The sequence below is a fragment of the Neolamprologus multifasciatus genome, chromosome 18, assembly GCF_963576455.1.
Source record: "Neolamprologus multifasciatus chromosome 18, fNeoMul1.2, whole genome shotgun sequence".
In the NCBI taxonomy this organism is placed as follows: domain Eukaryota; kingdom Metazoa; phylum Chordata; class Actinopteri; order Cichliformes; family Cichlidae; genus Neolamprologus; species Neolamprologus multifasciatus.
The window spans coordinates 1,580,790-1,597,229 of NC_140456.1; the positions used below are offsets into that span (position 1 = coordinate 1,580,790).

Sequence of the window (16,440 nt, forward strand, 5' to 3'; positions counted from 1 at the left end):
ATGAAGAGCTGGATGAAGAGATTCCTCCAAAGAGTGTTGGAGGTGCTGAAGAGTCTGAGGCACAAACCCCCACCCCCCCACCTCTGGTCTTTATTTTTGGACAGTTGCAGGTAAAACATGTGGAAAACAAATGAGTGACACACAGTAAAGCTGCGTGTCAGCGGGAATCGAACGAGACCTGCTGCTGACTCATCGGCACGCCTGCCAGCACAGGAAACTCCTGCAGTTTGCACGACCCTCAAACTTCACTACAGATAAGTTGTGCTCACAGCCAAGTGTTGCTCACGTTTCCTGCACTCTGCACATTTCACTCTCAGCTCCTGCAAACGTACCACAGCAACCAGTGAGGAGTCGAGATGTGTGCGGCTCTTTGTGTGTGCGACATGAAGACTTCACAGGTGTGAGCTTATAGAATGAATACCTGTTAATGCACACACTGTGAAATCAAACGTCTCCTTTAGGCCACGCTGAAGACGATGTTTAGTCCATTTAAGTCGACCTCGGGTTAGAGCTTGGTGCGGCTCGTTTGTGCAGGTGTGATTGAAAACAAACCGAACCGCAGCTACGGGTTTACAAACTCATCGACCGGATCAGAGCAGAGCAAACGACCCACAGGTGAGAAAACGGCCTGAGATCACCTGTGTGACTCAAAACATCCAGGACTTCATCTGCACTGAGTCACTGAGACAGTCAGCTGTTACACCATCACCCTTTAACCCTTTAAAGCCGGTCGAGCGGGCACGCTCCATTTTGGTAACTATTTTTAAATCCCCGTAGAACCAGAACCACGTGAGCTAGCGCAATAATGTTTTTGCATATGAAACCGGAGGAGTTGTACTTACATCTTATGCCATCAGCTTGTCCTCGGTCACAGTTTCCTTCCACATATAGCTTTGCAAAAACTGCATAAAAAGCACTTGCAGCAACAAAAACATAATATTCCAGAAACACGCTTTGCCGATCCGATCAGCTGTTCATAACACTTCCTACGTTGGAATAGACGTCAGCACGAACTATTGCATGTCCGCCATTACCTGCCTGAAACCGGAAGTGACGTCATTTTCGCGGAAAATGTAGTTTTTTTTAAACTTATGGGCCTTATAAGCCTATACTGGTGTTTTTAAAAGTCATGTTGGACACGCTTTTCTGAATAGTTTCTGGGATGCTTAGGACTCATATTGCACTGCTTTAAATAGTTTATTTTGATGCACGTGCTGTTTTCTTTGCAAATTTGCATTATAACATTTATTTTCGTTTTTCCTGCAGTATATAAAAATTGGTGTATTTCAAAAATAAAACTATGAAGACACTCAAAATAAATTTCCTGTGGTGGGAAACTATTTTTTGCAACTTTTTTGTATTTACAGTTTTGAGGGATAAGCCTCTTAAATTTCTCTAACTAGAAATATATGTTAAAAAACAAAAACGATTTTCAATTTTTTTGTAGTTTATTGCACTTTTTTGCAATGTATGTAATTACTATGCACTTAATGCAGACATATTATTAAAATCTGGGCTGTAATGGTTGTATTGATGTATAGCAACTTGAAATGCTCCCACAAATGGCTCCACAGCATGTAAACATATAAAGTAAGCTCTGGCAGATTTGGTTCTATGGCAGGTCTTAAAGGGTTAAACACCAGAATTAGCATGTTAGCAAGCTGTACGGGTGCATCACACAGACACCGGCTCACTGACGCTCAGTAACCTCCAAATACAATCAGTTCCCCAGCGCTCGCGCTCATATCACTGTCAGCTAATGTCACTAAACACGCTCCAAAACACTCCCACAGCACAAACACGCACAGAGCTAGCAGCTACAGCCGCCTGTGTTGCCATCCACCTGTCAGCCAAAGAGGCCACGCCCCTAAAAATGCTAATTTGTTACACTTTAAACATGTGAGTTTTTACCACAGAGCAAATCATTTGTAATCAGAGCGCGTCGTGCTGTGATAGGTGTGAAAATGATGGAGATGTGAAATAATACAGCAGTACCAAGAAAACAACCCGGCGGGATGGGAAGGTGAGGGGTGGGGGTTTACCTGGATCGGGGGGTAAGGGTTGGAGGAGCAGGAGGGGAGGGGGCTTTCCTCTCCGTGGGGGTAGAGAGTGGAGGACGTAGGGGAGGGGAGCTCCGGGTGATGCTGTCCTAAAGTTGAGCCGTCAAAGATGCACTCCAGAGACGCTACCTGAAGGACAGAGGAGCAGAGGAGGAGACACGGCGGCTCGCTCAGACAGCAGGAGGAGCAGGAGGAGCGTCACAGACAGACAGACACGGAGAGGCGCTCAGGGAGGCGTCTCCGTACGGATGAAGGTGACATGTTTCTACACTCAACGACCAAAACAACACAGCAAACACTGGACAGACAAATATGGTTCCCTCTGATTGGCTAGTGCACTCGTCTCCACCACCTTTCTGCTTTAATGATAGTCGCAGACACCTCCACCCACGGAGGCCGCACACATGCGAGACCTGATCCCAGACTTTCGGTCAGCAGGACCTTTGACCTTCATCTGCAGATTCAAACCGACACTCTGAGTCCACTTCCTGTCAGAGGGCAGATTCACCCCATAATGTGATGTCACAGTATATTACAAAAACATATACTGTGATTTATCACTATTTTAAACTGAAGTTTTATTTATTTAAACGGCGCCAAATCACAGCAACAGTCACCTCCAGGTCCTTCAGACTGTAAGACAGACTCTACTATAATAACTTTATCTAACAGCATAATGGTTCAGACATGGACACAATGAACGTAGCACAGTCAGTTTAACATTAACCAACAATTTACTGTCTGATTTACTGAGAAATCATAGAAAATCACGTCTGTTGCCGTCTGTCCACACAGACGTTCACATGTAGTTATTACACGTGTTTGTCTGTTCTACATGAATCTAAGCAGGATGCCTCCAGCTCCATCTGCAAGTAGATGCACTCATTTGCAAACCTTTGACAACGAGTGCAGTCAGAGTCAGACGGCCACTGTTTGCAGAGAGGTTGCTCTCTCGTTTGTAGTATTCAGACTGCACACAAAATATTGCAATGCTTTGCTGTTTCGATTTTTCACCAGCCTGAAAGGTTAATGCAGTAAAACGGGATGTTTTCATGCACGCTACTATCTTTGGCTAACCCCGACCAATCAGAAGTCACTGCCTGAAGACAATTTAGTGCTTTTAGACAGTTGGGCCCAGCTGAGAGACTAACTGAGGGACTTTTATTAGCCTGGCTGCTAATACAGAGAATAAGCCGTATTATTTTTATCTTAATATTGATAACAAACTCTCGATGAGCTGCAGCAAATAAACAACTCTAACTGATTCTGTTTATTGAAGTTTTGGTTAATTTCCACCAAACAAATTAAAATTATTGTTAAAAGTGACGATTTGAACATCTCGCCAGAGTTAAACTGGAACTGGACATCATCTCGCACACCGATGTTTACGCACACAGAGCGCCTCGATGGTTTGAATCTGTACATGAGACCTGACGAGAAGAATAACAGAGACTGAACATCATTACAAATGAGGTCAGATCTGCTTTAAGAAGAAATCTGAGGGAGAATCAAACAAAGGAGAGGAAGAAACCTGAGAGTTCACAGGTGAGTTCACAGGTGAGCGAGCGATACACTGATGAGGAGGAGGAGCTTTGATTATTAACAGACAAACTGGCTGATGGTTAACAGCGTGACCACAGGTCAGGAGACGATCGGTGATCAATGAGCCTGCTGAGGTTTCTGTTTGTATTCAGGTCGATTTATTCTGCAGAAACAAAAACGGGTCAAACATTTAGGACTTGATTGATTCTTCAGCACTTTTTGGTTCATTTGTGTGACTTTGAGGCTTTTACTGGACGGCAGGCTGAACCCTCTCAGAGAGACGAGTCCGTCATCTGTCAGGACCGAACACACGAGTCTGAATCAGGCGTGAACGCTGCTGCAACACACGTGTGGAAAACCACATACAACAGGGGGACACACACAGTGAACAGGTGAAGGCTACAACACAACTCACAACAAACCTCCAACTACACCACAGAACTGCAGAGGCCGATGTTAGCAGCTCACACACAAACCAAAACAGCTTTGACTTCATTCGTCTCATCCAGTGTTGAACATCTGGCCCAAAAACGCCTCATCGAGATGAGTTTATCTCTTTAGATGAACTAAAACTTTATCGTCTGCACTCAGCGGATCTTTCTCCAACCCTCAGACCACGACGGACTCGCTCAGTCACGTGAACAGAGTTTTTTATTCATGCCTCCTGCTCTCTGAGGCTTATCTGACGCTGGTCTGTGTCCGACTGTTTCAGAGAGTTTGGCTGCTCAGATGTGACGCGTCCTTCCCTTCGATCGACGGAGTGTTTGAACCGTTTGCAGCTCGACTGTTTCGTGTTCGGCCGTTTTTTCTTTTCTTTTTAACGGTAAGTTTCCTGCATAGAAACAAAGTTTAGTGGAGTTTCTTCTCACAGGAACGAGAGAACAGCTCTTTTACTCCGTGTGATTGTTTTTAATGTACTCTTAATTTGATCCGTTATTGTATATTTTACACATGTTGGTGTGGGATATTGTATTTGTTTTAAATGTTATGTACCTATGTGGTATGTGACGTTTGTTGCCATGATGCCAGGTCTCTCTTGGAAATGAGATTTTTAATCTCAATGAGATTTTTTACCTGGATATATAAAAGATTAATAATAATAAAATAATAACATCATCTCAAAATGTTTGAATCTTTATATCAAACACAGCTCTCCACATTTACTCCACCTGTGTGGTGCATTTTTATTCCAGCGTTACTCTGAGCTATGTGGACGTGCCTTTGCTAAAACACAGCACTTATCTTTAAAATTAACGAGCTTTTTATTCTGTTTAAAGAACAAAGCATCAAAAATCTGACAAAAGTCTTTAGAATGAACACAAATGTTTCTATATTAAGAGAGATGTTTTCATTTACCTCGTTCATGTGATTTATGATGTAATACCCTTCACAAACACTGGGAGGCGTCACCTACACTGGGATTTCATACAGAGCTCATATTTAAAGCATGAGACGTTAAAAAGAAGTTAGAGAAAATTTTGAGATTTCTGTTAAATCAGGTTTAAATAAGAGACTGAAGCCTCAGAGAAAGTCGGGTTAGATCCACCTGGTGCGACATCAACACCTTTTATTCTCAGGCTCCTCTGTGAGGGCGCTTCGGCCTGCAGATGATCTGATCGCCACACGATGGCAGCAGAGCTCCACCTGCGAGTCGCAGCCGCCCAGCTTTAATCTGATCCCATGTTCTCCGTTACCGCGAGCAGTGCAGCGTGAAACGGGTCAAACCTCCGTGAAATATCACATCTCAGCTAATCGGAGATCGGATTAATCAGCTCTGAGCACGAAACACGGAGGCAGATTTCAGGCAGGAGGCCGTTTGTTCTGTGGCGCCGCTGCACGCTGATGAGAAAACACACTTATGTGACAATCAGCTGGAAATACATCTAACCGAAGCAGCCTTTGTTTTTATTTAAAATGATCTTTAATTAAACGATTTATTCGTCAAACGTGGGAAGAAAAAGTCGTTTTAATGACTATTTATAATTCATCACTTTCTTTGTCAAGAACAGTTTAAACTGAAGGTTATTTTCTGTTTTATTTTTACAAATTTAAAGATAATCTCAAACGTTTTGAAAGCGTTAAAGAGATTTTCAGTCTTACTTTAACAGCTCGTCAGAAAAAAGCAGGCATCTAAATACTGTCCACTTGTCCCTAATTAATCGGCCAAGCTACAAAAACACTGGATCCTACACTTCCCATAATGCACCGCGACAGCTCTTCTCCACAGACGATGGGCACACACATTAACGTGGACATGTGGTGAAATGCTCCTTTAACGGCACACGCAGTCGTTACGAGAGTAACGTGGAGGCCAGAGCGGCGACAGACACAAACACAGCGGGCGCTGACAGAAGCAGCACGAACAGGAGGCAGAGTCACGTGACTGGGAGCACGCCAAATTCCCCTGGTCGAGCTTCCAGGACGGCGGGAAACAGACCGAGCGCGGTCTGGTTTCCAAACCGAGGCCCGGCTGTGAGAGAAGCTGCTCACATCACACGAGGAAAGCGTTTAAATATCAGCTCGAGCTTTTGTCCTGAAGCGTTTGAGTCACCCAGATTATTTTCAGACTGGGAAAATCCTGGAAACCAGTAGGAAGCTCTAACTGGGCGTTCCAGCAGCCAAACTGCTCCTTCCCTCTTAATGTTTGGATGAAACATCAGGAGCTGCATGAATGATGATTGCACAGCTTTGATTCTGTTCATGGAAAACTTTAGGAAGCGTCCACTAGTGGGAATTCCTGCCTCAACATCGAGACCCCAAACATCTAATCTGAGGTCTACCTCAGGGGGAATTCTCAGGCTCCGCCCACAATACCATGCGGTGATCTCACCTGGACGTTTACCTGCTGCAGCTGTAACACTGAAACGTGGACCAGAGGAATTTGAAAGGTGTGTGATGGCGTGATGACAGGAAACAGGTGTGAGCTTCAGCGTCAGCATTTTAATGGGTCACATGATGCAACACATACAAGCAACAAGCCTCATCCTCCACGTGTGTGTGTGTGTGTGTGTGTGTGTGTGTGTGTGACTAAAACAGATTAAGATGCGGCGACTCTGATTGGTGTGAACACATAAACACGAAAAGTAAAGATGAGAAACACATGAAAACATTTAACTTTACTGGCATTTTAACAAACTCTGGTCAGAACATCCGGCTCGTTCGTGCACGATGAAACGTTCCCGTCACATAAATATTTTATGAGCTGAAATCTTGGATTTTGCCTGAATGTCAGCTCAGCCGGGTCTCTTCAGAAGGACCATTGGACTTAAAAACATTACATTAAAAACCTCCAGAAGCAGGTTTTCACTGAAACTGCAGCTACAGAACATAATGATGCACCGCTCATCAATGATCTGAAGGCCGTGGCTCGCTGACTGTTTGAAAGAGACGCCAGTAAAGTCGTCGTTTGGACCAATGAGAGAGACGGGAGGCTGAGACATCGCCATCTCCTACCTTCATCGGTGAGATGTGAGCGTGGGTGACGTAGCCGTGCACATTCTCGATCAGGGAAAGGTTCTTCTCTGCTACCTGGACCAGCTCTGGGCCCCCCGCCTCCTCCGTCAGCTGGGGGGAGCTCTGGTCCTGGGGGGACGAGTCCTCATCGTGGTGCCTGTACTTCTGCAACAGGAAAACACAAAAATCAGCAAAACGGGGCCAACAGCAATGCGACAATAACTCTAGTTCAATGAGGTGAACCGCTATGAGCGGCGACAGCGGGGAGGAAGAACCACCAGAAGAATCAGGCTCAGGGAGGAGCAGCTGTCACGATTATACACGACACATCTTCATGAAACTCTCACAACAGTGCAGGCGGCTCCACCATGTGGTGAGAATCAGTAATTACAGATTCATTTACAGAGAAGAAAACGCAACAAACTAACAAAACAAAACAAAAACCTCAACGTAAAGAAGGGAAAACAAAGCGATAAAAGACAAATAAACCAGCAGAGACCTCATAGTTAAAACTTTTTTTGTAATAAATTTAAACCCAAACATGAGCTAACCTGCTTTTCTGTGTTTCACCTTTCTAAACGGGCAGTTTTTGGTCAGTAATGTGACCCACGGGTCCACAGAGCCAAGATTCTGAGGGCTCTGATTGGTCTTGGTGAGCTGGAGGTGTCACCAAGTGAGTTTGTTATTCCCAGGAAGAAATTCAGAAAGAACGCCAGCGTGGCAGAGCGGATCAGCCACTAACCAGAAGGTCGGTGGTTCGATCCCAGGCTGCTCCAGTCTGCATGCCAAATATCCTTGGGCAAGATACTGACCCCATGTTGCTCTCCGATGCATCCATCGGAGTGTGAATGTGTGTGAATGTTAGCTACTTAAGCTTAGAAGTGCTTGTGTGATTGGGTGAATGAATTAGTTGTATAGAGCGCTTTGAGTGCTCAGAGTAGAAAAGCGCTAAATAAGAACCAGCCCATTTAAAGGATAATCCTCGGATCCTCTGACTGCTTTTCTCAACAAAAGGAGGTGACTCACTGCCAGATCGTTAGCACCTCGTGACTGAATCATCGGTGCAGGTGAAGAAAACCTGTGCAAGAGAAGAAACTCAAGTCCCAGAGTGCACCTCTCCAACAAACATCCAATCACAGCTTGGGTCTGTGTTGTGCTCAGAGCTCCAGTCGGTGTAGTTTATAAATAAAAACGAGGATATAAATGGAAAAAGAGCAGAAGTCCTCCTCGGAGGCCTCGTCCGTTGAGCCTTCACATCTTGATGAGTCAGAGCTCTCCAGTCTTACTCATCTGTTTTCTGGCTCCGGGAGGACGCTCAGTGTGACAGGTGAACGACTCGACGGTCCCGAACAGACGTGGTTACGTAACCAAACCGAGTGATGGGCACTTTTCAGAGCGCCGACTCGCTGAGCGGGAGGAGGACATCAGAAACCTGAAAACATTTCAACCAAAAACTAAGATCGCAGGATTTATTTGTTTCCTAAATTCATAAAGTTTCTGTATGAAAGCAAGTCTTTCTTTTCCTTATTAAAAAAAGAAAAAAAAAAACAGTGAAGGAGCTACGGACTTAAACGCTTCAGCAGCCAATCACGTTGCTCGATCTGAGGGCAGTGGTAACATTGTTGCAACCTTCCGTCTGTGTCTGACTTTAAGAAACACTTTTATGGACTAAATTCATCTCCAGTCCACTGAGAATTAACCAGCTGAGACAAACTGTGAGAACATGCAGGCGGCTCGCCCACGCTCAGGAAAATAGAAGTTAATGCAGCTCCAGTAAGTGCTGCGAAAGTGAAAACACTCAGTCCACCATCTGAGGCTCGGCTGAAGAAACATCAGCGCGTTTTTATTATTATTTCATCTCAACACTTCGAAGAGTCTTTGAGGAGTCTGGAAAGAAAAATGCGAGTGTTTCTAATTTAACACGAGGAGCGTTAAACGAGCCCCAAAGGACGAGAACTAAATTCAGAAATGAGAGCGAGACCAACAGAAGTCGATTTAAAAGACTCGATACGTGTGAATCCGACCTTAGAGACTAAAACTGTTTAATTCAGTTCTAAAGAAAGTCAAACTGTTCTCAGCTCCAACATAATGATGAGTGTGGCTGATAAATGGAGACCAGGCAGCGTCTTGGTTAGGCTCATATACACACAGCAGCACAGGTCCAACAGGTGTTGGACGAGGCTTTCAGGTCACATGACACAAACAGTATGATCACAGCTCTGGTTTAGCCACAGTTTCATTTGTGCTGTAACACTAAACAGTTTCTTTATAACTGCTGAGCTACTCTAACGCTTTCATCCTCTTCACTCACAGCTGGATCGGCATTTCTCAGCGTCAAAGTCTTTTTGTTTGGTTTTAATATCGGAGCAAAGAGAATAATGCAGAAAAAATCCAAGAGTTTGAGCTCTCTGCTGGTTTTTTTGCTAGTGTTTCTGAGGAAATCCTCGGCTTTCAGGGGCTGTTTTCACTCAGGGATTTTAAAGACGGGAATTATTCAACTTTAATGGGTTAAAAAGGGGGAAAAATCAGATGTAACCTGAGTAAATTTATAACGTGCTGACAGGATCTCGGGATGATTTCAGAGGTGTTGGCTCGATCAGGGTCTCAAACACTGATCCCGCTCTGCTTCAGTCGGAGGTTTTGCCGTGAGGCAGATTAGTGAAACCCTGACGGCGCTCTAAGAACCTCGGAAACTTCAACTTCAAAGAGATGCTAAGCTGCGGCTGAACGGGATTATCCCACGCCTGATTGGCTGCGGGCCGGATCAGCCAGCAGGTCAGAGGCTGAGCTGTTGGACGAGCAGCGCCTCAAACTGCAGACCTCCCATCATCGCTGAGGGCCTGAACCTTTAACGCCTCCGTCCTCCGGATGCCTCTGCTGACCGGCGCAGAGCCAGCAAACAGCGCGAAGGGCAACACCTCCGTTCATCAGGCTGAGGGGCGCCAGCCGGACAGCGTTTGGCGAATTCAAGACGGACGACGACAGCTGGCACAGAGGCGGCAGCGGCACGCAGACGACACCCACAGATGTAGAGTGTGAATCTGAACAAGTCTGAGGCACAGCGACTCTTTTCAACTTCATAACAGCACAAAAACTCTGGTGTCAACGCGGCCTGGTCTAAACCATCCACACCACGACTTCCTGAGTGCTTCAAAAACCTCCTTTTAAATGTCTCTGATGCAGCAGCATCGTCAGATTCATGTTTCAACTACAGCAGTCTCCCTGATGTTGGTGCAGATGCCTCCATCACACCTTCATCCTGTCAGACTGGCTGAATTACAGCCTGCAGGAAGCCAGACTGTGAGCTGATGTTTTTCAGATCCAGCAGGAGGATCTGCACAGACATGGAGTCCGATGCTGACCTAACCAGACTGCTGGCTCTTTATGGAGGAACCGGCTGTGGAGGCATCAGCTTTTCACTCACTGTCACACACAGGCTGACCACAACAAAGATGCAAATACTCGCAGCAGATGGCGTGGTCCCCACAGAGCTCCGATCTCTGCATCATGAAGCCGGTCTGAGAGGAGAGACACATGATTAGCCCAGCTGGGACAAACACGGCATCTGTCCTCAAGGAGGCGACAGAGGAAGGTCGCAGGAAGCTCAACGCTCAGACATCCAGGAGCTCGAACTGTCCAGTCTGAGATGATCGTCCTGGAAAAACACTGGAGTAGTTTCTGTCTCCGACTCTTGACTGCTTCCACCAAACCTCTCTGTTAGTTTATCAAACTGAAGCTGCAATTTCTGCCTCCACGCCTGCTGTAACTGCTAAACAATGCAAGACACCGCTCAGCTGTTAATGACAGCACAACACAGAGGACTGTGTGTGATGTCACGACCACTGTAGCTTATTCTATGGAAACGAAACAGTTTTCTGAGTCACCGGTCGACTTGCTGAAGCTCTGAAGGTTCAGAGTAAGGTCGCTCAGAGGGCGATATTTAAAACAAACCTGAGTGAACTTCAGAAAAAAATAAATTCTCCTTTTAAATAAGTGGATTAGCTCAACTCTTCTAACCTGCACAGCCTGGCTGCTCATGAATACAGTGATGATGGAGGCGTCAGCTCCAGAGAGGCTGTAAACATGTGTATTTCTGCTGGAGCCTCTAGTGGTCATTAGAGGAACTGTCACCCAGTGTTTGCTCACTTCTGACTTACAGCCAGGCTGCTGTTCCTGTGCATCAGAGCTTAAAATCATCAAACTGAGGACAAAATCAGAAAGAACCCAAACTGAACAAGCACATCATACAGACATGACCTTCTTGGTATTAACTTATTAGTAACTTTTTGCTGTTTTGCACGGTTTCAGGTCTGCAGTACAAACGTTACGCTGAGCGGCGAGCAGGCCTCGTGCTGTAACTCAAACATGTCTGCTGACGTGTTTTTGACCTCTCCTCAGATGACGATTTGCCGTCACACCTCACAGCAAAACTGAATCTTGCTGCTTCAGCCTGAAGATCATCACTAACACGAACACTTTCACTTCAGTTAATCATTAAAAATAATGATTCGCTGCAGAAATCTGAAACGCAGATAACCTCGATTATGAGGAGGAATAATTTCACGGGTGCACGATTACCGCGCAGCTGGACGAGACTCGTGTTAACCGCATGCTGCCAATCACATCATGTGACTCACGCTTCTGCAGAACGTCCACCGACCACCTACAGCTGCACGCCCTCTGTACCTGCGAGGACGCGTCCCCGAACAGCCGAAACCCACCGCTGGGACGAAAACTTTAGATTTACATTTTCATGAGCTTCTGTGACAGCAGCTGCTCCGAGGTCAACAGTCGCGCGAGTCTAAAGTCAGAAACTTTGTCCAAAAGGTGTAAGGCGAACATGTCCGCGAAGAAGTGTTTTCACCATGGAAACCGACCTGTTGTTATGGTAACAGATCAGCAGGTGTGGAACCACGTCCGACAGACTCGCAGAAGCAACTTTACTCCAGTTTTTTCTTGTTTGGTTTTGCTTCATGTGTGATCCTGACCTGATATCAGATATTTGAATCAAACGTCTCACACGCGTCTGAACTTTCCTGCTGTAATCTCCGACTCCTCCACAGCCGATAAACCCCGGGCAACTTATCGAGTTGATAACCGCTTCGTGTGACCTCTCAGCCCGATTGATCGCGTTGGGCTCAGCGAAGCCAGAGAAGGAAAACGCATCGTGGTGAGCGCGCTCTGTAGCGCCGTGGCCTGATTATGTCGTATTTGAAAGCAGGAAGTGAAGCTGAACGCTGGTGTGCGGGCTGATTAATTCCTGCTTTAATTACTGGAGTAACTGCTGGGATTCCCTCCACAGATTACCGAGGGTAAGCACCGCTGACGGTTCAGCATCTTCAGCCTCCTGCTTTCTGCACAGAACAGAAAAATCAGCTGAGACAGCTGGGACGGAAGGGGCCAGGTCACATGACCAGGAGCCCAGGGGACGCGGTGACTTGCAGCTAAGGCGAGGTCGGGTCGCCCGCTGCCGCTGTCGGGGCATATGGTGCTGAAGAGCAGATAAAAGTGAGGGCGGCGGCAGCTGAAGTCAGCGTAGAGAAACGCTCCTCTGCAGCTCAGATCGAAGGCGAAGGCTTCACCACGGCGCCGCAGCACTCGAGGAACAGCGAGGTTACTCATCGCTCGTCCTGGCAGGAAACAGGCTTTTGTTTTTGAGTGGGTTCAGAGAGATTCCTAAACCTAAAATAAGAAAATCTCTCCGTTAGAGCTGTGAACTACGAGCACGTAAAGTCTGCACTGGTCAGAGCTTTAAAGTCGTGCAGTCGATTTTCTCGTTAACAGTCATCAAGTCGAGTTACGCCAGCAAACAGTGAAAACACAAACGCTAACGGCTCTTCCTGTCCTCAGAAGCGCTGGTCATCGATCCTGTTACCTTTTTCAGAGCCTGCTCCATCCACAGACTGTGATCCACTGAAACCACAGCTGTGTGTGAAATCTGTCAGCTTACATATAAAGTATCTGAGCAGCTCGGGGAGTCTAAAGGTCGCCACAGCTCGACTCCTCTGAGGTTAAAGTTTAGTTACTAATTATTCATAGTTTTCAACCATCTCTCCTACAAACACTTTAAAGTCATCATCAGGGTTGTTGTTTGTTTTTTATTGGTCAAAGGTTCAGTTTCCACTGCAGGCGCTGCTCTGACCCGAGCACGAGAAGCTTCTGCTCTGGTTAACCATCCAGGTAGCTGCATGTTCGAGCTGGATGTGAAGCGGCAGTCGGCGAAGCATCAGGCAGCTGCGACACTCACACACAAACCGAGCATCAGGTCACAGGTTCGAACCCCTCTGCCCGAGCCCACGAGGGCCACATTCAAAGAGAATAAAGGTTTGAAGCAGCTGCGGCGTAACGTCAGAGGGTCCATCAGCGAGACGCCGAGCCCACTCACCGTGGACCGCGGCACAAATGGAAGTGTGGACGTGGGAGGCAGCGAGGAGGTTTCCACTGATGACACTCTCTGGATAAAGAGAGCTTCCTCCTCTCCTCCTCCTCCTCATTTCTCTGAGAGCTGTCGAGGAGGAGGAGGCAGCACAGCGCCGACTCCTGCCTGCCAAAAGCTGCTATAAATAGGAGCATCACCGCAGAGAGGATGTAGCAGGATGTTCAGGACGAGGAGGAGGAGGAGGGCTGCTGGATGATTCAGGGGGTGATGAAGAGGAATGCAAAGAGGAAGATAGAAACAACCGGAGGACTCGCTCACCACCACCTAACTGGAGGACTGTTTGTGTTGTTAAAAGCCGCAGAGCAGAAAAACACGCTAAGCACACGCTGCTGGTCTGAGATCAGATTTACTTAGTTTTTAGCTTTCTATACGAGCGAGGTGAAAACTCAAAGGACAGTTTATTAGGTACACTGTTTGGCTGCAATCTACATGTTATAGTCACTGATAGAAAAAACAGAAACTCTGTGATTCAGGCCCTTCAAATTAAACAACCTGCTACGACACGAGATGGTAAAAAACCCACAGTGTTCATGAGCTATAACTGGTTTCAAGCAGCGTCTGACCCACAGGGTGACACGACTCTGCAATGTTCACCTACACTTTTTGAAGTTTCCTCCAGTGAGCGATGATGAAAACATCCAGGTTCTGGTCTTGTTCCTGCTCGTCTATGCCACAGACGTTAAACTGGTGCATCGACGGGTCTGAAGCTCCAGACTCTAAATCTGCAGTTTTTCAGGGCTGGAATTTTAAATTCGTCTCTTCTTCCAGCTTTATTAATAACATGTGAAACGAGCTCATTAATATATGCTCTGAAGAGCAGAGAGTCCTCGTACGTCGCTCTCGTTTGGATCTGACAGGCGTCAGCCATGATCTCACAAACCCGGAGAGACGGCCGTTCAAAAGTCTGAAAACGGGTTCAGAAACAGACAGCAGCTCCCTAAATACTCGACACCACAATGATTGATAACTTCCGGCACAATGTATTGAGTGAGAGCGGTCGATGGCAGCCGATCAATGGGACTTAATTAAGACTAGTCGCTCACAGAGCAGAAGTGTCAGCGGCGGCGGCAGCTGGCGCTCCGACCGTCTCCATGTGAACGTCTAAGCTCCTGATTTATGAGCATCCCGATCCCGACAGATTATCACCAGATTCCAATCAAACCCTGATCCACACGGGAGTAATCCGAGCGGCTCCTGAGCCACAGCTCAGAGGTCAACACGCTGCTCCACATGATACCACAAACCCCTCCCCCTCCTCCAGGCGATGGGTTATTGTCCAATCAAAGCCCAGAGGGCCAAGAGGTCAGCTGGGACTCAGACGCTGCTCTGAGTCCGAATAGTTTCCCCTACTTCTGCTGACATCACCTGAGAGCCAGTCAGGTCATAAACAGGAGGACACCGCCAAATTAAAAGCACCAACTTTAAAGAGACGAAGGGTTGGGATCAATGAGTTTTCCAGAACAATCAGATGCTCTTAGGAACGTTAAAAACATCCCATTCAGAAAACATTGGGCTTTGAACATCATCTCTCTGGCTTTTGCATTATTGGTCGGACCATCTTTCAGTCACCACCAGCTCGTGGTCACAGGCGAGGACAGGAACATCAACCTGGAGCTGCCAATCCATGTTTTCCGAGTTTAAGCACTTGATTTAGTTCAAAACACAAAAAAACAACGGCTCAACAGGGCAGATGGGAAATGAGAGCTTTTGGGGTGAGCCGTCTCCTTTAAACTTCCTGTGAAGCTAATCCGGGCTTCAGTAGTCTGAGCATCTCAAATCAAGAGAAAATCTTCCAGTTTTTCCCGCTTCAGTAAAGAATTCCTTCTTTGTTTTCCTCGGCTGTAATTTCATGCCAGATCGTTGGAAGAAGTCGACTTGATCTGACCAACAGAGACATCTGAAGCCTCGGAGTTGAATCAAGTAAAGGAGGACGACTGTGAAGCGTTGCTCACTTACACAGAAATCACATTAAGAGGGGTCGTTCAAGGGCCGGCACGAAGAGGAGGAGCAATTACGGAAACGAGCTGCGAGACGTGAAAAATGGAGCCGTTTGTTTTTACGCTCGTCGTTTCCTCAAAGACGCTCAGACACAGACGCACAACAGGAAACGGCCGAGCGAGATCAAACCTCCAAACCAGCCCGGAGGATACGATCAGGAGAGCCTGAGCCACCACAGGTTCAAAGACACCATCTCATCCACACGCAGCATTAAAGAGGAACTCGTGTTTAACCCTTTAAAACCGGTCAGAGCAGCACGCTCTGTTTTGTGTAACTATTTTTAAATCCCGGTAGCTCTGCAACCACATAAGCTAGCGCAATAATTCTTTTTGCATATGAAACCGGAGGAGTTGTACTTACATCTTATGCCATCAGCTTGTCCTCGGTCACAGTTTCCTTCCACATATAGCTTTGCAAAAACTGCATAAAAAGCACTTGCAGCAACAAAAACATAATATTCCAGAAACACACTTTGCTGATCCGATCAGCTGTTCGTAACACTTCCTACATCCATCAGCGCAAACTATCGCATGTCCGCCATGTCCTGCCCGAAACCAGAAGTGACGTCATTTTCGCGGAAATGTAGTTTTTTACCATCAGGGCCTCATGAGCCTATACTGGTGTTTTTAAAAGTTATCTTTGACTTTATGACTTTCTGTGTGGTTTCTGGGATGCTTAGGACTCATATTGCACTGCTGGAAATAGTTTATTTTGATGCATATGCTGCTTTTTTGCAAATTTGCATTATAATATTTATTTTTGTTTTTCCTGCAGTGTATAAAAATTGGTGTATTTCAAAAATAAAACTATGAAGACACTCAAAATAAATTTCCTGTGGTGGGAAACTATTTTGTGCAACTTTTTTGTATTTACAGATTTGAGGGATAAGCCTCTTAAATTTCTCTAACTAGAAATATATGTTAAAAAACAAAAACGATTTTCAATTTT

At 46.2% G+C, this 16,440-nt stretch overlaps 1 protein-coding gene across 11 annotated transcripts in view; it reads right to left on the minus strand.

Annotated features, from left to right (window-relative positions):
• The window catches only part of dlg1b (discs large MAGUK scaffold protein 1b), a 100,682-nt gene that overhangs the window by 30,024 nt on the left and 54,218 nt on the right, over positions 1-16,440 (minus strand). For 7 of the 11 annotated variants that reach the window (XM_085140632.1, XM_085140625.1, XM_085140629.1 and 4 more), the window contains one exon: positions 7,056-7,220. In XM_085140632.1, coding sequence (XP_084996758.1) covers positions 7,056-7,220 — 165 coding nt within the window. Of the gene's footprint in view, positions 1-2,042; positions 2,190-7,055; positions 7,221-16,440 lie in introns of all 11 variants that reach the window. The other 4 variants (XM_085140621.1, XM_085140622.1, XM_085140624.1 and 1 more) reach the window with 1 other exon arrangement.